This window comes from Bubalus bubalis, chromosome 18, assembly GCF_019923935.1.
Source record: "Bubalus bubalis isolate 160015118507 breed Murrah chromosome 18, NDDB_SH_1, whole genome shotgun sequence".
In the NCBI taxonomy this organism is placed as follows: domain Eukaryota; kingdom Metazoa; phylum Chordata; class Mammalia; order Artiodactyla; family Bovidae; genus Bubalus; species Bubalus bubalis.
In genome coordinates this window covers 14,280,968-14,305,220 of record NC_059174.1, presented here as the reverse complement: position 1 = coordinate 14,305,220, position 24,253 = coordinate 14,280,968, and the positions used below count along the sequence as shown (strand labels likewise).

General features: G+C 50.1%; 1 protein-coding gene across 6 annotated transcripts in view; it reads left to right on the top strand.

The window, feature by feature from the left end:
* FANCA (FA complementation group A) overlaps positions 1-24,253 on the top strand; it is a 38,984-nt gene that overhangs the window by 238 nt on the left and 14,493 nt on the right. For 3 of the 6 annotated variants that reach the window (XM_006043118.3, XM_044931178.1, XM_044931177.1), the window contains exons 2-25: positions 403-512; positions 868-961; positions 2,552-2,694; positions 2,800-2,895; positions 4,439-4,512; positions 8,448-8,560; positions 9,564-9,646; positions 9,937-9,970; positions 10,359-10,425; positions 11,581-11,693; positions 12,622-12,698; positions 12,936-13,077; positions 13,474-13,607; positions 15,289-15,399; positions 16,157-16,252; positions 16,330-16,389; positions 17,143-17,231; positions 17,758-17,818; positions 17,907-17,956; positions 21,024-21,100; positions 22,224-22,337; positions 23,315-23,451; positions 23,718-23,788; positions 24,113-24,209. In XM_006043118.3, the coding sequence (XP_006043180.1) occupies positions 403-512; positions 868-961; positions 2,552-2,694; positions 2,800-2,895; positions 4,439-4,512; positions 8,448-8,560; positions 9,564-9,646; positions 9,937-9,970; positions 10,359-10,425; positions 11,581-11,693; positions 12,622-12,698; positions 12,936-13,077; positions 13,474-13,607; positions 15,289-15,399; positions 16,157-16,252; positions 16,330-16,389; positions 17,143-17,231; positions 17,758-17,818; positions 17,907-17,956; positions 21,024-21,100; positions 22,224-22,337; positions 23,315-23,451; positions 23,718-23,788; positions 24,113-24,209 (2,243 nt within the window). The remainder of the gene's footprint in view (positions 1-402; positions 513-867; positions 962-2,551; positions 2,695-2,799; positions 2,896-4,438; positions 4,513-8,447; positions 8,561-9,563; positions 9,647-9,936; positions 9,971-10,358; positions 10,426-11,580; positions 11,694-12,621; positions 12,699-12,935; positions 13,078-13,473; positions 13,608-15,288; positions 15,400-16,156; positions 16,253-16,329; positions 16,390-17,142; positions 17,232-17,757; positions 17,819-17,906; positions 17,957-21,023; positions 21,101-22,223; positions 22,338-23,314; positions 23,452-23,717; positions 23,789-24,112; positions 24,210-24,253) is intronic. The other 3 variants (XM_006043120.3, XM_044931179.1, XM_025268552.2) reach the window with 3 other exon arrangements.

Sequence of the window (24,253 nt, the reverse complement as noted above, 5' to 3'; positions counted from 1 at the left end):
CTGATCCCTCCACGCTCACCAGAGCTTCCCATTCTGGCAGCCCTCTGTCCACTCTGTCCTACGTGCGGTCACGAGGGGGCGATTCCAGAAGGTAGAGACATAAGATTCACCTCCCCCACCCCCCAGTAGCCTGGATGACAATAATTGTTCAGCTCCGCTCAGCCCCAATCACCTTAACATCTTTGAAAGGATCAATCCCAAGAAAGTAGCTTTGGTACAATCCTAAACAGCTAAACTAGACTTTGCTCAGATTTCATCAGTTTTCCCCGTAAAGTCCTTTTTCTGTCCAGGCTCCCACGTGTCAATTACTCCCTTCTCCTTGGGTACAGCGTGTCACGGTGTTTCCTTGCCTGAGTTTTTAAGGAATGTTGTAATTTTTGTGAAACTGATTTTCTTCCCTAGAGGGAAGGGTTGAGAGGCAGAAACTGAGTCCCGAAGGGGAGCAGAAGGTGAGAGAGTCAGCCGTGCGCCTCCTGAGAAGCCATCTAAACCTGAATGACCTCATTCTGGAGGTGAGAGGCAGTTGGCTTCGCCTTTGTAAGCACATTTGGGTTGCAGGTTTTCGAGCCTCTCAAAGGCATCACCTTTATGAAGAGACACCTGGCAAGACTTGTGAGTATCTGGGAGGAGCACCCAGTAAATGCTGTCCAGGTGAGAAAAGTAATCAGGAGCATTTATCTATTTGGAGGTAGAATAGTCCAGAGAGGAGTCTGGTAATTCTCAAAGATTTTAGTAAGTTTCACCCTAAAATTTTTTTCACCTCAGATTATTTGGGAATCGCACAGTAGGCAAGCACTGTGTACACTTTGGTTGTCTTCAGGACATGGCTTGAATTTTAAAGTGGAGTTCTTGGTGTTTTGTTTCTAGGTAGAAGGTCCTCCCTGTGACCAGCTGTGTCTCCGCCAGTTGATTGATTGTGATGGTCCTGAGGCCCACACTAACCTTTCCAGTTCATTGATAGGTGAGTTATAGATTTGTTTTCTTAATATATTGCTTTACGGCAGAGCTGTACATAAAGTGACTTTGATGTGCTTCTAATAGGCAGATGTGTTTAAATTCCCCCAGATAATGGTTTTCTACTTATATGTGTGGTCACCAACAACAAGTTTCTGTGGCTTGCTTGGGGCTTGTTTTGAGGCTCTTGTTTAAAAACAGCGACGGTGCATCGGGCTCAGAACAGTAGGAACCTAAGTGACCCTTGGGAAGATGGGACAGAAATATGGTCCTCGTTTCTGGAAGTGGTGGGAACAGGCCATCCTGGGTAGGGAAGAGCAGAAGGCAGCTGGAGATGAAGGCTGCCCTGGGCCACTACTGGGAAGCCAGTGTTGCAGGCAAGCAAGTCCCACAGATTTTTTCATTTCCTGGTGCATAAAAATGTTACATTTACATGACACTGTAATCTACTAAGTGTGCAACAGCATTATGTCTAAAAGAACAGTGTGCATACCTGAATTAGAACATGCTCTAAACTCCAGTACTCTTGCGTGGAAAATCCCATGGATGGAGGAGCCTGGTGGGCTACAGTCCATGGGGTCGCTAAGAGTCAAGCACGACTGAGCGACTTCACTTTCACTTTTCACTTTCATGCATTGGAGAAGGAAATGGCAACCCACTCCAGTGTTCTTGCCTGGAGAGTCCCAGGGATGGGGGAGCCTGGTGGGCTGCCATCTATGGGGCCACACAGAGTCGGACACGACTGAAGCGACTTAGCAGCAGCAGCTATTGCTAAAATTTAAAAAAGACTTTATTGCTAAAAATGTTAACCATCATCTAAGCCCTCAGAGAGCCATAATCTCTGTTACTGGTAGAGAGTCTCCCTCACTGTTGGGGCTGCTGACTGATCAGGGTAGAAGTTGCTGAAGGCTGGGGTGGTTGTGGCCATTTCTTAAGACAAGATAACAGTGAAGTCCGCTGTGTCTTCCTTTCACAGATTCTCTCTCCGTGGCCTGCAAAGCTGGGTAATAGCATTTTACCCACAGTAGAACTTTCAAAGTTGGAGTCAGTCTTTTCAAACCCTGCTGCTGCTTTATCAGCTAAGTCTCTGTAATAGTCTAAATCCTTTGTTGTCATCTGAGCAGTCTTCTTGGCATATTCCCAAGGACTATATTCAATCTTAAGAAACCACTTCCTTGGCTCAGACGTAAGAAGCAGCTCCTCATCCTTCAAACTTTATCATGAGGTTGCAGGAAATCAGTCACATCTGCAGGCTCCACTTCTTCTTTTTTCAGTTTCTGTAATTTATTACAGACCCAGCACAGCCAAAAATTAAATGGAAAGAGAATCCATCTGCCAGGTGCCCTGTTTGTGTCACCCATAACGTCCAAACGTGTGTGTATGTGTATGCAGCCCTAGGCTTCAGGGAACCCAGACCATCATGAGATGCTTCAACCAGACTGAAATTGCCTTACTTTTATATGTTGTGTCCCCCAGGTCTCTTCTCACCTTCAAAAGGCAGTTTTCTGTAGTGCTAGAGCTTAAGAGAAGGCATTTAACCAGTCTCTTTCAGTAGTAGATTTTGTTGGGTATCTCCATATTTTGTTCTGTCTTTAAGGCTCTGCTTTGCGGGATCAAGCCACACGGCTGGGCGTTCCAGTGGCTGTCCTGTCCAGCCAGGTGGTGGCATCTGGCCTCACGCGGATCTGTGAGGCAGACACGAGGCCCCCTCCCAAGGTGCTGCTGACACCAGAGCAGAGGGTAAGATACAGCACGAGTGAGGGGACTCTGCTTGTTGCTGTTTGGCTGTCTGGGAAAACTGGACGTTTAATATGCTTTCTTAGAAAGGACTTCGTCTCTTTTCAGAAGAAATTGTCATCCTTGTTGGAGATCGCTCAGAACTTATTAGCACAGAACATGTTTTCCCGTCTCTACTTCTGTCAAGAATTATGGAAAGCACAGGTAAAGTTGAGATGGTAACTCTGATTCCAGGATTTTCAAGCAGTATCCTGTTCATTTTGGTGGAGCCAATAGAATCCCCAGGTTTTGTTAGGAATTTCCAGCAAGCGTCTTGTTAATCACAGAGACTGGAGTGGAAAGCTTTCAGCAAGTGTCTCTGTGAATGGGGAAGAAGGACCCTCAATTACCGTATTTATCAGTATTCTCCCATCATTAGTCATGTTTATTAGAATAGACAGTACATAGAAACATCATGTTATGCCTTCTTAGGTGTACTATGATGAATAATTTCCCAGGGTAGTAAACTATAAAAATGTAATTTAAGGAAGGAGGATTCAGGATGGGGAACACATGTATACCTGTGGTGGATTCATTTCGATATTTGGCAAAACCAATACAATATTGTAAAGTTTAAAAATAAAATAAAATTAAAAAAAATGTAATTTAAAGTTATTTTTATTGGCCACACTGTGCAGCTTGTGGGATCTTAATTCCTGGAGCAAGGATTGAACCTAGGCTAAGGGTGTGACAGGGCTGAGTCCTAACCACTGGAGCACCAGGGAATTCCCTTATCTGTTGTTTTTTGAAAAGTTATAAATTCAGTAGGCCTACAGGTTTTTAAACAGACTTTATTACTGGAGTATAGTTGACTGACAGGGCTTCCCAGGTGGTGCAGTGGTAAAGAATCTACTGCCAACGTAAGAGACACAGGTTCCATCCCTGGGTTGAGAAGAACCCCTGAAGAAGGAAATGGCAACCCACTCCAGTATTCTTGCCTGGGAAATCCCATGGACAGAGGAGCCTGGTGGGCTACAGTCCATGGGGTCGGAAAGAGTCAGAGGCAACTGAGTGACAGAACACACGCATAGTTGATTTACAGTTGAAAGTTATTGCTTAGCTACTAAACTAAAGAAGAAACCCAAGGGTGGTGATGCATTCATGGTTTTTCCCCCACTTTTATCCAGCATTTATCTAGAGTTCAAGTGATTGTCAGGCTTTACTATGGTCCCAGCACCTGCTGATAATGAGCTGAATGCATGAGGGTTGTGATGGTCCTGGTGTTTGCAGGCAGCAGAGAAGAGTGGGCAGGGTGTCTGATTGGGTGGTTAGGAAAGGCTTCCAGGAAGAAGCTCATCGGGGGTGGGGCCTGAGTCAGAATTCCTGGGTGAAGAGAAGGGTGCAGTGGGTGTAGAGGCCCGAGTCAGACTGGGGCACTGTGTCCGAGGGGTGGGGCGTGTCAGGGCTACAACCGGAGGGCCTTTGTCCTGAAAGTGGAGAGAAACCACTGAAGGGCCCTCGAAAGGAGAAATTGGCATGACCAGCTACACTGTGGGGTCTTGTGTTGGCCACAGTGGAGAAAGGCCTGGAGGTGAGTGAAGCTGGAGTCTGGGCCTGAACGCAGGATCATGGTAGGAATGGGGGTTCAGGTGGTCATGTGAGTGTTGGCGGCTTGGTTTTTACTAAAGCATGTCATTAGGCATATAGGTTGAATGTCTTGGAAGAAAATGTGTGGGTGAAGGACTCATAGTTCTGTCACTTTCTTCAGAATTCTTTGCTGCTTGAAGCTGTGTGGCGTCTTCATGTTCAAAACGTTGTAAGCATCCCAGAGCTGCTGGAAAGGTAAACCAGTGATTATTTAGCATTAAAATAAGCTAAAATGAAAACTTTATGTAACATAAAGTTAATATTACTTGATTTACTTTTTGTAATCTAGTCTAATATGACGCACGTATATGTGAAACCAAAAATCACCCAGAGAAGCAGTTGCTTTATTATTTAAAGACAACATTGTTATAATTGAAATCTTCATCATGCACAGACTTGGTAATTTTTTTTTTATGAGATACATAATGTGATAAAATATTTTCTCAGGTAAATTTATGACTGGTAAAATGTGTGCAACTGTTACCTCCTGAAATGCCACCAAGAGTCAGAAAGGGGGGTTTACAAAGGAACAACCCTGTATAGTTAGGAGAGACAAGGGGAGGAGGGGCAGAAAGTGGAGGGGCTGAAGGAGAGGTGATCCAGGTGGAGCCAGTCGGACGCACACACTGCCTGCCACCTGTCCAGATGTGAGAAGGGTCAGGAGCCTTAGTGGTTGGCCGTCCCTGGTCAACAGAAGGCTGGAGGTTTAGGTGTTTGTTCTCTGGCCAGAAGAAACACAGAGTGTCTAGCCTAGGGGACTGTCAGGCACAGTGGTAAATGCCATATTGAAGCCAGTGGTTTCATGATGTGTGGGTCACATCCAGAAGTTATGCAAGTTTGGTTAGTTTGACTACATGAAAACCATTATCTCCTAGCATACACACCTAATGTCAGAGTGCCAAATATATGAAGCAAAACATGACGGTAGTGAAGGGAGAGATGGACTTTGAACCATACTAATTGAAGCCTTCAGTAATGGGTCAATCCAGTGGTCAGACTGGTGATGACCAGCCGACGTATCTGACACCTGCAGCATGTCCCACCCAGTGGTAGCAACACACTGGCTCTCAAGTGTGGAACCATCTGCAGGAGGGGGCCGCATGGGTCAGGCCCTAGAGAGAGTGGGAATCAATTTAAAAGGGTGGAATCCATACAAGTGTCTTCTCAAATCACAGAGGAGCTGAAAAGAATCCACAGAAGACAATTTGGGAAATCCACAGTGTTTGGGAAGTAGGCCACACGCTTTTAAATAATCAATGGGTTGGCGAAAAAAATCACAAGGGAAACTAGAAAATAGTGTAACAAAGAAAATGGGAATAATATACCAACATATATTGGGTGCCACTGAAGTAGTGCTTAGAGGGAAATTTATAGCTGCAAAAGCCTATATTAGAAGAATGATCTGAAGTCAGTGACTTAAAGTTTGGCCTTAAGAAACTAGAGAGAGAAAAGCAAACCAAACCCAGAGCAAGAAGGAGGAAGGAAATAATAACCATTAGAGCAGAAATCTATGAAATGAGAAACATAATAGAATCAATGAAGATGTCTTTGAAAATGTTAGCAAAATTGATAAGCCTTTAGCTAGACTTCCCCAGAAAAGAAGACACAGCCGGCCAAAATCAAGATGAAAGGAGGGCTATTACTGCCGACCGTACAGAAAATTAAAAGCACTGTAAGATAATACTGTGAGGAGTGTTATGCCAATAAATTAGAAAACAGATGAAATGGATGAATTTCCAGAAAGATACAAAAGATTGCACTGAATAGACCTGTAACAGGAGAGGAAACCAAGTCACTATTAAATGATACAGAGGCTTCCCACAAGGAAACCCTCAGGCCCTGGCTCCTGTTGAGAACTCTGCCAAGCATTTAAAGAGGAAATGCAGTATCCCTTCATAAAGATGATGGAATACTCCCCACCTTACTGCATGAGGCCAGTAGTACCCTGACAGGAAAGCTGGACAGAGAGCCCACAGGGCAAGAAACTACCAACCAGCGTCTCTAATGAATATAGATGCAGAAACTCAGCAAAATATTTACAGACTGGATCCAGCAACCAAAAAAGGTCTAAACATCATAAAAATGGAGATTTATCCCCAAAATGCAAGGTTGGTTTAACATCTGAATGTTAATTAACATATATATTAATAGCATAAAGGACAAGAGTGATCATTTTAATAGAAGCAGAAAACAGTTGACAAAATCTGATACTATTTCATGATAAACACTCAGCAAGCTGGGAGTAGAGGGAATGTGTCAACCTCATAAAGGTCATCTGAGAAAAACCCACAGCTCACATCATACTGAGACTGCAGACTGTACAATCAGGAACATTCTTAATATTTCTGTTCAATATCACCAGACTTTCTGGCCAGGGAATTAGGCAAAGGGGATAAAAAGGCGTCCAGATTGGAATGGAAGAACTGGAACTATTTGCAGATGACATCATCTTGCATATAGAAAATCCTCAGAAATCCACACCGAAAGTTCTGGAGTGAATAAATGAATTCTGTGTGGTCGCAGGGTACCAGACCAATATACAAACACACTTTTGTTTTTATACGACAACAACACACAGCCTGAAGGTGAAACTAAGAAATAATTTCGTTTAATAGGGCATCGAAAAGAAAAAGTTAAAGAACAAGGCTAGTGCACTGAAAGCTATAACATGCTAAAAGAAGCTAAGACCTAAATAGATGCTCCAGGCTCCTGGATCAGACATATTATCAAGACGGCACTGCTCACCAACACGACCTGTGCACCCAGTACGGGTCCTTCAGGTCTCAGCTGCTTTGCTCACAAACTTTGACAAGCTTGTCCCAGTGCTGATATGGAAATGCAAGGGACCCTGAATTGCCAAAAATTGTTCAGAAAGAGGAGAAAACCTGAAGGAGTCACACCTACTGTATTGTTTGTTTGAGTTCTTGCTTGCTTGCCTGCCATGCAGCTTGTGGGATTCCCCAACCAGGGGTCGAACCCATGCCCCCTGCAGTGGAAGCACGTAATCCTAGCTACTGGACTACCAGGGAAGTTCCTACACATCCTGTTTTCAGAACTTTTAGTACAAAACAGTCATTATCAAGATAGCAGGGTCCTGGCATAACAGTTGACATACAGAAAAACAGGATTGAGTGTCCAGACGTAAACTCATACATTATGGTCAGTTGTTTTTGACTGGGGTGCCAAGACCGTTTAATGGAGGGAGAATGGTCTTTTCAGCAGTGGGGCTCGGACCACTGGATATCTACATGTAGAAGGAGAGAGTTGAACCCCTACCTCCACTATGGATAGCAGTTAACTCTGTGCATTCAAGACCTGAACTTAAAGGCTAAAACCATAAACCTCCTGGAAGAAGATCTAAGGGTAAATCTTCATGAGCTTGGACCAGGCAGGGATTTCTCGGACGTGACACCTAAAGTCCATGCGACTATCAGGACAATGAAAAGAGTGCACAGGAAACTGTTTACAAGTCAGACAATTCCTCTACTCCAACAATAAGAAGAGGAATAATCCAGTTCAAAAGCAGATGAAGGATTTCAATCGACATTTCTCTAAAGAAGATTTTACAGAGACTTCCCTGGTGGTCCAGTGGCTAAGATGCTGCACTCCTCAGGCAGGGGGCCCAGGTTCAATCCCTGGTCAGAGAACTAGATTCCATATGCCACAACTAAGAGTTTGCAGGCTACAACTAAGACCTACTACAGCCAAATAAATAAAATTAAATTTTAAAAAGATCCACCAATAGCCAAGCACATGAAAAGATGCTCACCATCATTAGTCACCAGGGGAATACAAACCCGGCAAGTGAGAGTTGCCCACCCACTGCGATGCCCCCGAACCAGCATTGCTCTGCCAGATACTCCCTTGTTGGTCTGCAGCCCGAGCCCATTATTACTACTCTCATTACTTTATTACTACTCTCATTACTGTTATTAAGATTTTTCTTTTCCCCCAACAATAGTAAGCCACTCCAAGTAAATACACTATGTGGAAAAAGTGATGATTTTTACTTGGCTGGCTCCACAGTGGTGGGGACAGGAGGCTGAGCAGTGCCGGCTTGCTGCCTGTGGCCTCAGCTCCCTGGTGGAGTGAGTGTGACAGATGATGGAATGCTGTGCTTGTGCCCTCAGCCGCGCTGACACCCAGGCCGTGGTGGTCTGGCTCTGCAAGGACCTAGGCCTGCTGTGTGAGCAGATAGAGGCGCCCTGTCCGCACGCTGAGGTCGCCAGGGCCATGCTTGCTGGTGAGTGCATGGAGCGGGCGGGTGCGTCCCATGGCGATGGTCAGGGAAGCACAGCGGGCCACACTTGGGGTGTGGAGAGCCAACAGAAGTCAGCTCAGGCACACCTGTCCTCAAGGGCGTGTGCCGGCAGCCTCTTGGCCTGTTGGGTGGGCCGGCTGCTGTATTGAGGATGGGCACATGGTGGCCTTCTGAGCACAGAGGCAGGGGCTCCGTGGATGACCTGTCCTGCCTCCCAGGCCCCGAGCGGGCGGGAGAGGGCGGACAGTCGGCTCCTAGTACCTGTGCAGTATCCATGCCTCTGCGAGGCCCGGCTCCAAGTGGTGATTTTAGAAGGTGCAAGAGAGGAAACTGGGCAAGAACCTCAGCTTCTCTGAATGTGGGGACTCTGGGTGAGCAGGGTTGCCTGCTGTGGCCCTTCGCTCAGACACCCGGCCCCTGCGGCTCTTGGGTCAGCAGGTCTGCCGTCGCCCATCCTCCCCGAGGAATGCGGCCCATGAGTAAATGGAAGCCTGGACGAGAGGGTTCCCTGTGGGGCTTGTACAGTCTTCCTTTGTGGAAGGGGCATTCTTTCTTCCTAAAACTGTCCTGCTGATGTGAGTTATCCTGCTCCCAGATGAAGCTTAAACTGTTTAATTTCAGTCCCTTGATGGTAACCTTTTCAGAAGCTCTGAGTCCATCTCCTGCCCTACTCCCCACAGTTTAACACTTTCGGGCCCTAAAAGCGCCCTAGTGTGGTTGAGTAGAAGGGAAAGGACACGTGAAACCCTCTTGAAATTTATTTAAGTGAGAACATCCGTCCATAAACCTGACTGGCTATGTCTCCCTTTCTGTGCAGTGGGCTTAGGGAAGGCTTGGCTGGGTCTGGTGAATGCAGTTGGTGGGCCCCCGTGCCCAGAGCCAGTGTTCCAGCTTCGTGCAGACCCTGCCCTCCCAGCCCCTCTGAAGCTGGTGGTCTGCCCAGGGACCACAGTGCACAAAAACACTTTGCTTTTGTGCTTTTCAGATCTTGTGCAAATGTTTGTTTTGAGGGGATTCCAGAAAAGCGACGGTGTGAGGGGAGACGGGGCACCAGCACAGATGGCCCAGGTGGGTGCCAGGCAAGTGGAGCAGGACTCTGGGCAGCGGGCGCAGGATGAGGGGCTTGGGTGTGCAGCCCCACGTGGGGGCACTCCCTGAGTCCAGCTGCAAGGGCGTGGGCCTGGGCAGTGGTCTCTCCCCTGCGTCTCTGGTTTCTGAAGCTCCCAGACTCTGGGCCAGTGCTTGGGAACAGGGGGAAGGGTGTCCTGGGCAGATCCCCCGAGGGGGTCTGGAGACTGGATCTGGGGTGATGGTAGGCTAGCTTGCACGCAGGTGACGCCAGTGTTCTGTCCCCACAGATCGCCGCTGCTGTTCTTGAGCAGATACTGGCCTGTGAGTGGTCCTGTAGGCCGGGCTGGTTGGGGTTCCCGTAGCTCCTGCCTTTCCAGCTCAATCGTGCCCTCCAGAGGCCCTTTGACGTCTGTGATGGGGTACAAACTGACCAACTCACTACAGTCTCCTCTGGAGACCAGCTTTGCTGGCTTCACATCTGGTCTCCAGAGCAGCAGTGGTAACAGCTGGATGGTTTGTTAGGAAAGCACTGTCCTATCTGTGTATTTGGGTGGATTTTCAAGGATTGAGTCTGGTGCCACCGAGACATGTGGGAGCTTGAAGGGATTGTGGGTTGGGGGTCCATGACCTGACTTGCCCAGAAGCACTTGGTCAAGGTTGTTTCTGACAGACGCAACCATATGATGCTGATGTCTCTTTTCTGCCTCAGCCACTCTCGAAGCCGTGGCAGCTGGCCTACAGGAGGGGTCCCCAGCATACAAGGCAGGGAGCTGCTGGTAAGTTCCTGGGGTGGGCCTGCAGGCTGAGCATCCCAGCTGCGCTCTCCCTCCTGAAAGCTCCGTGATCCTTCGCCATCATGGTGACAGCTCAAAGTGCTAGGAACTGTCTGAAGATGGGGCCCTTCCTGTGGGAACTGTGCCCCTCCAGGTGTGAGGAGGGGGCAGGCCTGGGTCCTCAGGGTCCAAGCCAGGGTGGCCTTGCCCTGCCATGCTGCCCCAGCAGGACCTGTATATGCTCCTGTCGGGGCGTGCCCCACGCTCCTGGGGACCGAACCTGCTTCAGGGGATCGTGGGCTGAGGCCACCCAGACTGTGGCTCTTCTATGGGAGGCTTCTGTGCTTTGTTACTCCTTCCCCTTCTTAATTACCTTGCTCCTGGTTCCTGTTCCTTATGATGACATCAGGAGTCCTCAGCCTGCTGTGTGGTTCAGCACTTAGTAAGCAGCTACAGCACACAGCTGTGTTGTACGTGTGTGCATGTTCATCGTGTGTTGACTCTGTGCGATCATGGCCTCCCAGGTTAAATCAGTGAACTCAGAGGCCCCTCCCTGTCTGGGTGCCTTCCGCCCTGTCTCCCACGCAGAGCCTCCTCACTGCATGCGGGACGCAGGCAGGTCACATGGCATCTGGGACCCTGAGTTCTCTCCCCTAAGGGGCACCCCACTGTCAGACCCAGCCCCCGTCCCTCCTCACCTGTCGGTGACTCTCTGTGCCGTCTTTCCTTCCCTCTTGTGTCGGGGGATGGAGTCCTTGGCTTGAGGAACGTGGGTGTGGTTGAGAGCTTTGTGGTCTAGGGTGGGGCTGTGGTTCCTGTGGCCTGTGAAACCTGCGAGGAGCGGCCCTCCACGCCCCCAGTCTGACCTGCCTGCTTATCTCTGTGACAGTGACTGTTACCCTTCATCCTGTCCTGTAGAGTGATGCCCCCCTAGATTCCATTCCATCTGCAGCATGGAAGCCGGGCTGCAGGCCTGCCAGGGAGGCGTGGCAGGGTGTGGGCAAGGCCAGCCCATACACCCGAGCCAGGGGTCTGGAGTGTGGGGCCTGCAGGTCTCCGCTGCTTTTCGGATGAGCTGCTCCTTGTGCGTGAGGTGTCGCTGCCAGGCAGTGGGAACCTAGAGGGTCCCTTCCCTGAGTGCCTCCGCTGCGTCTACAGGTTCGGTGTGTTCAGTGGACCCATGTACCAGAGTATACTTTCAGCAGAGACTCTGAAGAGGTGGTTCTGTCATACTCTGACCCAGATCCTCACCCACAAGCCTGTGCTAAAAGGTGGGTCCAAGCGCCCTGGCACTCCCCTCGACGGGAACTCAGACTGTGGGTGTTAACACTGGAAGGACAGTCTTCTGTCATTAAACATCTTGTTTGAGAGTAACACTTTCCCATAAAGAAAGTTTGAATTAAAAAAGTGTCACCCATTGCCACAGTAGAATGGCAATGGGTGAAGGCCTTCTTGTCTTTTCTGGGTAGGTTTTGGTTGTGTTTTTTTGTTTGTTTGTTTGTTTTAATATTTATTTGGCTGAGCTGGGTCTTAGTTGCAGCATGCAGAATCTTAGTTGTGGCATGTGGGATCTAGTTCCCTGACCAGGGATCAAACCCGGGTCCCCTGCATTGGGAGCCAAGAGTCTTAGCCGCTGGACCACCAGGGAAGTCTAGGTAGGTTTTTAAAACAGTGCTCATACTGTGAATTCCAGGGTTCTGTCTCTGTGTCTCAGGTCAGCATTTCCTGTGTGTGCATGGCTTTCTGTGAATTCCAGGGTTCTGTCTCAGTGGCTCAGGTCAGCATTTCCTGCGGGTACATGGCTTCCTGAAAGGTGTCCAGCACCCAAGCCTTCTCCAGGTCTGCGTGGCTCCCAACACGCCTGCCCTCGGGGCACAGGAAACTCCTCAGAGGCCGCTGCTCCAGCAGAGGGCCTGGGCCCGCTGACCTGTGCTTTTCCACCTGCCATCCTTTCCACGGCGTCCTCACTGCTTGTTCACAGTGAAAGTTCAAAAGCCAAATAATTAAAGTGTAACTGATGGGTTGGAGGATATTTAGTAGATATGTATGATAAAGGGTATGACATAAAAAATGGTCGACAAATGAAACAGTGAAGTGCACATACAGTTGGAAAAGTGCAAATAAAGGTTGATTGACATTGAACCGATGAACATTGATGATTGCTGACCTGTCATTCTGTGTGTTTGCTCCTGAATGAAGTTTCCGATGCCGTTCAGATGCAGAGAGAGTGGAGCTTTGCAAAGACCCCCGCTCTGCTCAGTGGCCTGTACCGCAGGGTGAGTGCATGGGGTGGGGGCCTGGGAGACACCACAGCTGCAGCTGTCCCCGGCTGGATGACCATCTAGGTCCAAGACTGAGCTTGTTACTAGGGCAGAGCGCCATAGCCTCAGAGGAGAACTCCCTGTAGCTGGTGCTGGCCGCGGGGGTCAGCATGGGCAGGTGTTTTGAGTCCAGGTTGTGTCTGACGCAGAGTGGGAAGAGGTGAAGGTCCAGCTTTGACTCTCTGCTTCCAGCTCTTTGTGATCCTGAGCCCAGAGGAGCTGGTGAGCCACTTACAAGACGTTCTGGAGACGCAGGAGGTAAACTGGAGACACGTGCTGTCCTGTGTGTCCACGCTGGTCATCTGCCTCCCGGATGCACAGCAGCTGGTTAATGGTGCGTGGGGCGGGAGTTGTGTCCTTTTCTGGGTGTGTGTATGTTGGTGCGTAGGGAGGGAGCTGTGTCCTGTTCTCAGTGTGTGTGTGTGTGTGTGTGTGATTTATGGACCAGTGTCTGTGGGTGAGCCTGTCATGGAATCACTGATTCCAGCTCGGTGAAAACGAAGCCCTTCACGCCTGCTCAGCAGGTGGTCGTCCAGCCGGGGACAGCTGTGGCTGTGGTGTCTCCCAGGACCCCACCCTGCTCAGCCATCTGCCCGCTGCCGTCTGCCCTCGTACCCACTGCCAGGCTGCGTGCGGGCCGCCACCCATGCTTGGGGAGCAGTGTGGGGCAGGTGGACGGTCCTGCCCGCACCCCTGGCTTGTCCACAGCCTTGCTGGTGTTCTTACCTAGGTTGGGTGACCCGTCTACTGGCACGTGCGTTCGAGAGCTGGGACTTGGACAGCATGGTCTTGGCGTTCCTAGTCGTGCGGCAGGCCGCGCTCGAGGGCCCAGCTGTCTTCCCGTCCTACGCTGCCTGGTTCCAGGTAAGCTGCCTGCACTCCCGCCCGGCCCCCGGCCTCCAGCACGGCCCACGCTTGCAGCTGTGGTTGACTCTGCTGAGACTGCATGGCCTCCCACCTCCTCACGAGTGCAGTCTGGTAGGACAGTGAAAACCAACATGGCTGCTTTTGTGCACACTGGGCTGCTCTGTGGTGGTTCTTACGTCCATGGGGATGGGGTGGGGCGGGGGGTGCTCTTCTCTCTGCTTACTTCCCACCAGATGCAGGTGTTTGCCGCTCCTTCCAGACTGCTGAGCCCATCTGGGTGCATGTGGATCTGGGATTACAAGGCCTATGTAGACGCTTGGGTGGCAGAGCTGTTGCCTCCTTGCTGGGCTCTGTGCCCGGCTTGCCTGTTGGGTTGGTGGGCGTGGTTCGTTCTTTCACTGAATGAAGCTCCCTCCTGCCCCGTGCGTCTGCCAGCTCCACACAGTGGACCAGGGGCTTCTGCATGTGGCTCCGCAGCTGTGTCCACCATCCTGGCACTGAGGATCCCCCTGGGGCCCAGGCAGTGCTCTGATGGCAGGCCCAGTGGTGTCGACTGTGTGTCCTGCACGCTCACTCTGGTGACTGTATGTCTGCTGTCTGTCTGACCATCCTTTTTCAGAAGAACTAGGGGTGTGATCTGGAGGAGGGGCTGCTGCAGGCCTTGCAGTGTGGTGGGTGGGCCTCATGTGGGGTGGGTGCTGCTCTTTGCTGGTTCATCCAGACTGCTCAGGGCCGACTCTTCAGAACCTCCCTCCCCGAGGTGCACCCAGTTCTCTAAGGGTCCGCTTCACTTTCCTGCTGTGACCTGGGGCTTTGCCGAAGGCCCACCTGCCATGGCTACCTCCCCTGCAGGGCTGTCGTCCACTCAGCTGAGCATGCGGTTGGAGTGGAATGAGTGTGTCTTTGAGGACAGGGCTCTCGTGGGCAGTTGACAGATCCTGTCTATAAGGTTCACAGAAAGGCACCATATTTACCATTTTCCACAGGAATGTATCCTTTATAAATTTTTAAAATGTTTTTAAATTTAAAATTTTTTATTTATTTTTGGCTGCACCGAGTCTTCCTTGTTGCACAGGCTGCAGCAAGCAGGGCTACTCTCTAGTTGTGAGAGTCGAACAAACACCTGCACCTGGTGGGAAGTAAGCAGAGAGAAGGGCACCCCCCACCCCATCCCCATGCACGTGAGAACCACCACAGAGCAGCCCAGTGTGCACAAAAGCAGCCATGTTGGTTTTCGCCGTCCTGCCAGACTGCACTCGTGAGGAGGTGGGAGGCCACGCGGTCTGGGCAGTCAGCCACAGGCTTCTCATTGCAGTGGCTTGTCTTGTTGTGGAGCATGGGCTCTAGAGTGGGGGCTCAGTAGTGGTGGTGCACTGGCTTACTTGCTCCTCGGTATGTGGAATCTTCCTGAACCAGGGATGGAACCCATGTCCCCTGTATTTGCAGGCAAATTCTTAACCACTGGGCCACCAGGGAAGTCCTATAGGACTGTATTTTTTACTTTTTAAATTCTCAGTCCGTCTGTTTAGCTAGGGCACAGCCATGGCATCCTGGAGACGAACAAGCTAAAATGACATTGCTTCCCTCTTCCTGCTGTTGCTGAGGCCAGGACATAGTCATGGCCACTGCATGGCAGGTCCTCCTGTCGCCCCCACCTCATTCCCGGGCTCCTCTCCAGGCCACTTTCGGCAGCACTAGGGGCATCCACAGCTGCAGCAAGAAGGCGCTGGTCTTCCTCTTCAAGTTCCTGTCTGACCTGGTGCCCTTCGAGGTCCCCCGATACCTGCAGGTGAGAAGCCAGCAGGACCTTCTGCTTAGTCCCCAGTACTGGGGTTCCCCCAGGACACTACAGCAGGGAACAGTCACAGCAGGGACGCCACCTTGGGGTGTCAGGGTGTATCCAAGGGAGGCAGGTTTCTTCTGGTAAATGGCCAGAAACCAGAGTGTGTGGTCCTCGGAGCTGGTCCGTGAGCAGGGCCGTCTGCGTGCCCACACACCACAGACGGTGAGGCAGGCAAGCGTCCTGGGCCCCATGCTTGGTGTTCAAAATGATCTGTTTGTATACTGACAAAGAAGCTGGGGGAGTACGCCGAAGCCATGACTGTTATTCCTGGGGTGTAAGACTGGATGCTCAGTTCATGTTGTCACCAAAAGCATCCTGCTGTGCACTTGCTTGTGATGAGATGACTATCTCCAGCACTCGCTTTCGTGGGTAAGGCACTTGGAAAATGAACATCATCTTCCTATTTAATTAAATGTATATTTCATTTCAAAGAGTACGCATGAAGTAATGCACATAGAGGGAGTGAGCACATGCCCTCCTGAGTCCTGTCCCCCCGCCCCCCACTGCCTCCCTCCCATGTGGGGCCTGGGACCCAGCTCTGTGACAGGACCCTTCCTGCCCTTGCCTGGCCCAGGGCCCTTTCTGCCGCACGTCCTCTGGTCTGTGGCTGATCCTGGGATTCTTCTGTGGTCAGTGTGAGTGACTGCCCCAGAAAGTCGGGGCAGCTGAGGAGCTGATGGACACCCCCACCCTCTGCCCACAGGTGCACATTCTCCACCCACCCCTGGTCCCTGGCAAGTATCGCACCCTCCTCACCGATTATGTGGTGCTGGCCAAGACGCGCCTGGCCGACCTCAAAGTGAGTCCCAGCTCCTCTTCTCTGTCCGTGGAGCCCAGCGCCCCCAGGGGTCCTCACCGACACCCACCTCTCTGCAGGTTTCTATAGAGAACATGGGGCTCTATGAAGACCTGTCTTCTGCTGGAGATGCCACTCAGGTAACGTGCCCATGCTCCTCTCTGCGTGGCCTCCTTCCTGGACTCTGCGCGTCAGAGCCTCTGCCGTCGGGGCGTCCGCATGTGTGGCGGCCGGGCAAGCCGTCCTCTGGTGTCTGTTCATAGCAGCAGCAGGGGCCCCACGGCCAGTAACGTTTCTTCTTAGGGTCCCCTTCACGTGGTTTCATGGACAAAGAGGTCTGTAAATCAGCTGGGGAAGGGCAAGGTTGTGTTTTTCTCAGAATTATAGAAAAAAGTGTTAACTGTTCGTGTAGACGCATGTCAGGTGGGTGTAGGGCTGTGTGTACTTTCCTAAGACACTCTAACCTCAAAGTTATGAGTCTATGAAGAACTTTTGGAGGTGCTGCTGGACTGTCAGATTAAAGCTTTAAAATATGTAAAGCAGTTTCCATTTAAGATTTATTGCTGTTTACAAGTTGCCATTTCATAATGTTTTTAAATGTCAAATATCAGGTCTCTGCATCTTCCCACCTGAAAATTTTGCATTGGGATCTTTGTTGCTCTAGAAGGGAAGCAGAAAGAGGGTGGAGGGACAGACCCACGGGGCCGGCAGGGCAGCTCTCCAACATGGTGAGCTCACTGAGGCTGGGGGCAGCAGTCGATCCCTCCTAGCAGTTTGCTGGCACAGGGGCTTGTCCACGTGCCCTGCTCTCTCATGCCTCTCACCTGACCACAAAACTGTGGCCCTGCTGTGCTCCTGCCTTTTCTTTAAGTCTTCTGTTCATTTCCATCCAGCCCCAGAGCCAAGCATCCCAGGATGTCGAGAAGGCACTCACGGTGTTTGAACACACAGGGAAGGTTCCCGTCGCCATCCTAGAGGCCAGGTAGGGTCACACACTGGGAGGGCTATTGGGCAGGCCCCAGCGAAGGTCTGTGGCCATGATGGGCAGGCCCTTTAGGAAAGCTGTTCAGAGGGATCAGAACAGGCCCGCCCTTAAGCCACAATGATTTTTCTTGTTCATGCTTCAGCAGTGACCGTGTGAGGCCAGTGCAGGGAGTTGAATAGCAAAATTTTGTAGAATTTGCTGTGACCCCAAAGCATGAATTCTGGCTGCTCCCAGCATAGGGTAGCTTTCTTAAGGCTTTGCCGCTGAGGGATGTGCATGGTCCCCAGCTCCCACGGTCAACCTCCTGATCATGGATGAGCCCAGATTCCAGAATGCCCTGACTCTCCAGGCACAGGTGGTCACCAGCACAGAGTTCTGTTTGTGCAAAGGGCCCCTAAACAGTGAGAAAGAAGACTTGAAAACATGATGCTGACCTTCAGGGATGGCCCCAGATGTGGATGGCACTGCCCTGCTGCAGGTCCTCTGCCAGGGGCCGCCCTGAGCCTGCTCTTCTCCGTTGCAGCATATTCCGGAGGTCCTATTATCTGTCCCACTTCCTCCCTGCGCTGCTCACACCACGAGTGGTCAGTACACGTCTCCGTGACCCTGGGGCCGGGTTGGCAGAGACTGGGGTTCCTCTCAGCATCTCACAGAGTCTGTCTTTCCTCATAGCTCCCGAGAGCCCCTGATTCCCGCGAGGCTCTTATCGAGTCCCTGAGGAGGTACGTGTGGCCAGTGCGGCTGGGGGCTAGCAGCAGAGACCTGTGTGGTGTCACATGTATGCTCTATTTATCTATAAAGTTGCCTTAAAATTAGTTGCTTAAAATGTTAAAAAGAAAATTTCTTTGATTCTGAATATCACAACTTCACAAATATCATATGATGTCCCTTGTATGTAGAATCTAAAACATGGTCCAAATGAAATAGAAATAGGCTCCCAAACAGAGAGAACAGACTTGTTGCCAGGAGGGGAGCAAGGTGTAGAAGGGGAGGCATGGACCGGAAGTTTGGGATCCGCAGATGTACACTGTTACATAAAGGATGGATAAACAGCAAGATCCTACTATATAGCACAGGTAACTATTCAATATCCTGTGATAAATCAGAATAGAGAAGAATATGAAAAAGAATGTATCGATATATATAACTGGGTCATGTTGCTATACAGCAGAAATTAACACGACATTATAATTCAACTATATGTCAAAATTAAAAAAAAAACACAAGTTAGACTAAAGAATCAGATATTTCTATGAAGTTTAGGACAGATAGCCATGCCCCACCCATCCTGCCACTTCACTTTCTTTCTGGAAGCAAGCATTTTCATCTCTTACCTGATTTTTTTATATTTTGCCCCAAATCTCCAAATAACTTTATTTCCATACTTACCGCTTTTTCTGTTTTAGTTTTCTGTCCTCCACCAGCAAACATAGCTATCCTTCCTGTAATAGTTTTTAAAACCTCAGTATTTAGTGCTTGTTTTTAAGACTATCCAGACACTGTTCAGAGTTGTTCCTTTTGTTTTCTCTGGAGTTCATAATCATCTTTGTTTTATCTTAGTTTTCCTTGTACATATTTATATGCTTCCCTGCAAACTCAGCGGGTGTCTAACTCTTCTCTTGTTCAGAATCGTTGAGTATCCCTGCAGTTATATTGTAGGGAAATCTCTTCTAGGCCTTCTAACCTGCTCCATTGTTACTTACTAGCTGTTTATGCCTTTAAGACAGCTGTCATCCTTGCGTCTCCCTTCAGCATCACCTTGTGCTGTCCTCTGCCATGGCTTGTGCTGGCTTCTCTTTTCTATATCAAGATCCTCCTCTTTCTTGGTTTACTCCTTTGTGTTGGTGGAAAGCATCCTATTGAAGCTTCTCACAAAAGGATGGATGGGAGGTAAATTTTTTGACACTTTTTTTAGCCCGTCATTTGATAGGTAGTTTGGCTGGGTATAGAAATCTAAGTTGGAAATTATTTTCCCTCAAATTTTTGCATCACTTCCTTGACTTCTAATGTCCAGTGTTGCTGCTGAGATGTTAGAAACTTACAATTTCTGACTCTCTGCATGGGATCTGTGTTCTTTCTGGAGGCCTGTAGTGTCTTTGTTCCCTGTGTTCTGAAGTTTTAAAGCAGTGCATTTCACTGTAGATCTGATTTCATTTCTGGTGAAATGATGTAGCAAGGTGTAGAAGGGGAGGCATGGACTGGAGCAAGGTGTAGAAGCTTGTAGAAGCCCCATATGGTGGGGCTTTTAATCTGGAAGTTCATATCCTTCAGTACTGAGGAATTTTCCTGGATATTTAAAACCCTTTTTTAAAATTTTATGAAAAATTTAAGACAGAAAAGCAGAATAGAATCTGCCACCCAGATTTAATAGTTATCAATAAATGACCAATCTTGTTTCATCTGTAGCCTTCAAATTCATTTACCCACTCAGTATTCTGGATGGTTTTGAAGCCAGTCCCAGACTCTGATTATTTTATCTTGGTTCATGTCATTGAAAGTTTCCTCTGTGTCTTTTTCCTTCTTGGAACTTCTCTTTTTTAGGTGTTATATTTCCTGAAGTGTCTTCTGACTTTTTCCTCTTTTGTCATATTTTGCATATCTATTTCATTTTGTTTTCCGTCTCCTTTCTGGGAGATTTCTTAAAGTTTATCTGTAGGTACTTTTACTGAGTGTTTCATTTCTGCCATCAGATATTTCTTTGTACAGCAGTCCATTCCTTTTTTAATACAATCTATTTTTGACTGTGCTGGGTCTTTGTTACTGTGTGAGGTTTTATCTAGTTGCAGCAAGCAGGGGCCACTCTAGTTGTGGTGCACGGGATTCTCATTGTGGTGGCTTCTCTTGTGGAGCATGGGCTCTAGGGCACACACTCACCAATTGTGACGCACGGGATGTTCCATGGCATGTGGGATTTTCCTGGACTAGTGATCGAACCCTTGTCTCCTGCATTGACAGGCAGATTCTTTACCACTGAACCTCCAGGGAAGCCCCCAGCAATCTATTCTTGTTTCATAGCTGCAGTGCTATGTCTTGTCTCTCTGAAGATGTTAATGAAAGCAATGACTCACAGTTTCTTTTTGTGGATTTCTCTGGATTTCTCTGTTTCCTTGAGTTTGCTCTTTTTAATTGCACTGGTTTCTGACTTTGGGCTAAAGGCTTTATTGACCCCAGGGCAGAAGGTGGTGCCCCTCAGCTCCTAGTCTCCAGCCCCTGTGCACAGTCATACTCTAGACCGCAGCAGGTCTCTCTCTGTTCTGCTTGAGTCTTGTCATCACAGTTTGCAGCACAGTGTGTGTGGAGGGGGAGTGTCCTGCAGACCATGCTGCTGTCCATGTGTCTCATAACTGGGCCACTTGTGACTTCCACTCCTCTGAAGGTGACTCCGTGGCTCTTGTCTTTGGACTCGTCCTTGTGCCATGAGGGCATGCCACCTGGGTCCATGCCCTGTAGCTGCCCTGCATCATCACTGGACTTATATTTTGAGTGTCGTAAGCATTAATTGGGTGTTTTTCTTAGCATTTCTCATTAAAAGTAATTAATTTCACCTTTAAAATTTGAGAATTACCAAAACTTGACTGAGAGAAGTGAAAATCATTTCTAATCTCTCTACCCAACAAAAACCATTGGCAGACGTTTATGTAGCATGTATTATTCAGTAGAGTCACGTGGTGTGGTGTCGTATAATCTGTTTATGTGTTGTATAGTTTACTGTATTGCATATTTGTGTTTTTTGATAGTTTCTGGAATTGTAATTGCAGTAGACTATTTTACTGTTTCCTTCTGACCCAGAGCGGATAAAATTCCCCCAGCCCTGTACTCCGCCTACCGCCAAGCCTGCTCCACTGCCGGACAGAAGCAGCCAGAAGGTGTGGTCCTCATTCGTGCCCATCTCTGCTTCCCGAATCACGAGACGTTATTGGTGGAGCCGTAGTCCCTCTGGTCTGGTCATGTCATGCTTGGTCTGGTCAGAGTTGTGGCTTCAGAGACTGACTGGCTCAGCCCCCGGATGGTTGTGACACCTGGAGGGCTGCCTGTGATATCAACCCTCTCAGGTCTCAGCCGGGAAGTACCTGCCGTACACTTCCTGAAGGACATGGTACCAAGTCCACTTGACTGTCATCTTTGTGTGCCCCACTGAGGTTGTGACATGGTTTCTGTTGCCCATCTGATTCGAGCTTTACATTCAGGTGACCAGCCAGGCTGAGGTCATGGTGCTGGTTCTGCACCGTGTCCTACTGGGGGTCTGCCTCAGCTCTTTGTGATGTTGGTGGGGATCTTGCTGCTTCTAGGGGACAGTGATGTAGACCTGGGCCAAGAGTGCATCAGACCTGGAGAAGCTGGGGACACTGTCCCTACCCCACCCCCCAGGAGCAAGGTGCCATCTGCACAGGGCCTGGTCTCTCAGTGTTCAGATGGTGCTGCTGTTTTCTGGTCAAAGCCTCTGCTGCCTGCCGGCCAGTTAGGCTGACTGACTGCCTGCAACTCTGTTCTCTGGTTCTGTCTGGCAGAACACTCGCACAGAGTCTGCCACAGGTTCTGACGGCCAAGGGGACCCACACCTGTTTGGACCCGTATCAGAACATCTCATTGATGAGGTGCCAAGGGGCTGGAGGGCTGTGTCCACAGCCAAGAGCAGCCTTGCCTCTCTTCCTGATCCCTGGTCCTGCTTTTGGAAAAGGGCTTCTAGAACCTTTTAAATGTATGTTGAGGACTGGTAATTCCCTCTAACATTTCATCTTAACATCCTATGGTAAAAAACAGTATCACAATGTTACTTAAAAGTTTAAGAAACATCATCATCAGTTTGACCATCATCTGTCCATAATTCATACCCCCAGCCCAGCCTCCCTCCACAAGCGTTTGGTCTTTTTTATTACGTATATGCATTTTACACTTGCCGCGATGATGTGCATAGAACCATGGTTTTTTCCTAAACTTCCATGTGCTTGCTGTCTAGCCCAATTGTGAAAATCACCTCCTGCCTCTCAGATGCAGCCCAGGGAGGGGAGGTGGAGCCCAGCTGTGCAGAGGAGCCACTGGACCTGCTCATGGCTGCCCTGCAGGAGCTCAGGGCCTCTATGACGGACCCCACCCAGCATGACGGTGAGGAGGAGGCTGCAGGCAGGACTGTCCACAGTGGGTGTTTGTGGGTGGGAAGGCATGTCCCGTATGCTCAAGTTCATGGCTGGTCCCTGAGCCACAGTGGTCATTGTGTTCCCTGAGCTCAGCATCTGTCACGAAGCCTGACCACGGCCTGGTGGGTGTGGAGGACGTAGCCTTGTTTCTGACATGCAGGCTGTCCCGAGCCTTGGCAGAAGGTGAACTTTCTCTCCTTGGCACTGGTGGGATAGGTGATGTAGAAGAGAAAGCCGTGTGCTGGGCTGGGTATGGCTTTCTTTCTGACCTCCACTGCCCGGCACCTCCAGCCCTCAGCACTGGGTCTCTGCTCCTGGGCTGTCTCCTCTGGGGGACTTGGAGAACCAGTCTGTGCAGTTCAGAGCACGCGGTGGCCACAAAATAAAGTGCTCAGTTCCAGTAGTTTTAGACTTTGTTATGCTAAATGCAGAAACTAATATAAATAAGCCATGTTTTTAACTGCACAGGTCCATTCAGTATATGCAGATTATTTTCAGTAAATATACTTAATTTTTCGGAGGTAAATGACAATTTGAAAAAACTTGCAGATAAACCATGTAGCCTAGAGATATCAAAAAAATTAGGTATGTTGTGAACGCATATAATGTATGTACATTCACATCTGACCTGCAGAGAACATGGAAGCCTGTGAGGAGTTAAAATTGAGGGTCAGAAGTGACACATGGTTTTCACAGTCCGAGCCCTGTGTGGTTAGCTCTACCGCAGCTGTGGTCACCCTGCGGGCCCAGGACATCCCCTTGTGGCCAGCATGGCCCTTCCTAACACCGCCCCTGCAGCCTGTGGTCCTGGGGGACACCAAGGCTGGGCCAAGGGGCTCCAGCAGGTGTCAGCGCCTGCAGAGGTGGCAGGCGATGCAAGTTGGGGATGGTGTAGACACAGTGGGGGCAGGGATGCCCCTGCTTATGGTAGTCCCTCCCTCGTAGAGCTATCAGCTCAGGTGGCCATGGTCTCTGAGAGGCTCCACTCTGTCCTGGGCCTCAGCAAGGATGTCAGCAGTGACGAGGCGGCCCTGGTGCAGCTCAGTGTCCAGGCCCCCGAGCTGCAGCCACTGGAGCAGAGGGTGAGTGTGGGAGACCATGTGTGAGCGAGTATTGTCTGCATGCAGACTCTGCATTTGGGACGAAGGTGTGGGCAGGTCTGCCGACCCTGTTCTCCACTGACACATCCCATCATGACCCCGGGGGACCTTCCTAGGGTCTGGGGGTTCCTATGACCTGGGAGTGGCAACCTTCTCTCTGGGCAGCAGCCTGTTTCGTAGTCTCGTGAGCTTAGCTCTGATCCTGTGTGTCCGGGGTGTAAATGCTCTGAAAAGACCTTTCCTCTCAGGTGGTGGACCTCCTGCTGACGTCTTTTTGTCAGAACCTCATGGCAGCCTCCAGCGTCGCCCCACCAGACAGGTAGAGGCTGGGTGGTCCCAGCAGGTGGTTGGAGCTGCCCCGAGGGTGGCCTGGTGCTCCTGATGAGAGGCCATCGGTCTTGGTCCAGCTCTGGGCCCTGGGCCACTCCCGATGTCCTGCTGCACTGGGGGAGGGTGGGGAGGGCTGGGGGCTGATGTACCACAGGCACGTGGGCAAGGCAGCCTCTCAGCAGGTGAGCCTGCTGTCTGGGGAGCGACTTGGCTCTTCCTGGGTCTGCGGTGCCTGCCTGCTCATCCATGGGTTCTGAGAGGGCTGGGAGGGCTGGGACTGCCACTGCCCTGTTCTCTATGGCTGTCCCCATAGGCAGGGCCCCTGGGCCACCCACTTCGTGAGGGCCCTGTGTGGACACAGGTTCCTGCCAGCCGTGCTCACCAGGCTCTGCCAGCTGCTCCATCACCAGGTAGGGCTGCCATTCCCTCCAGCTGGGAGTGGGTCCCCCACCCG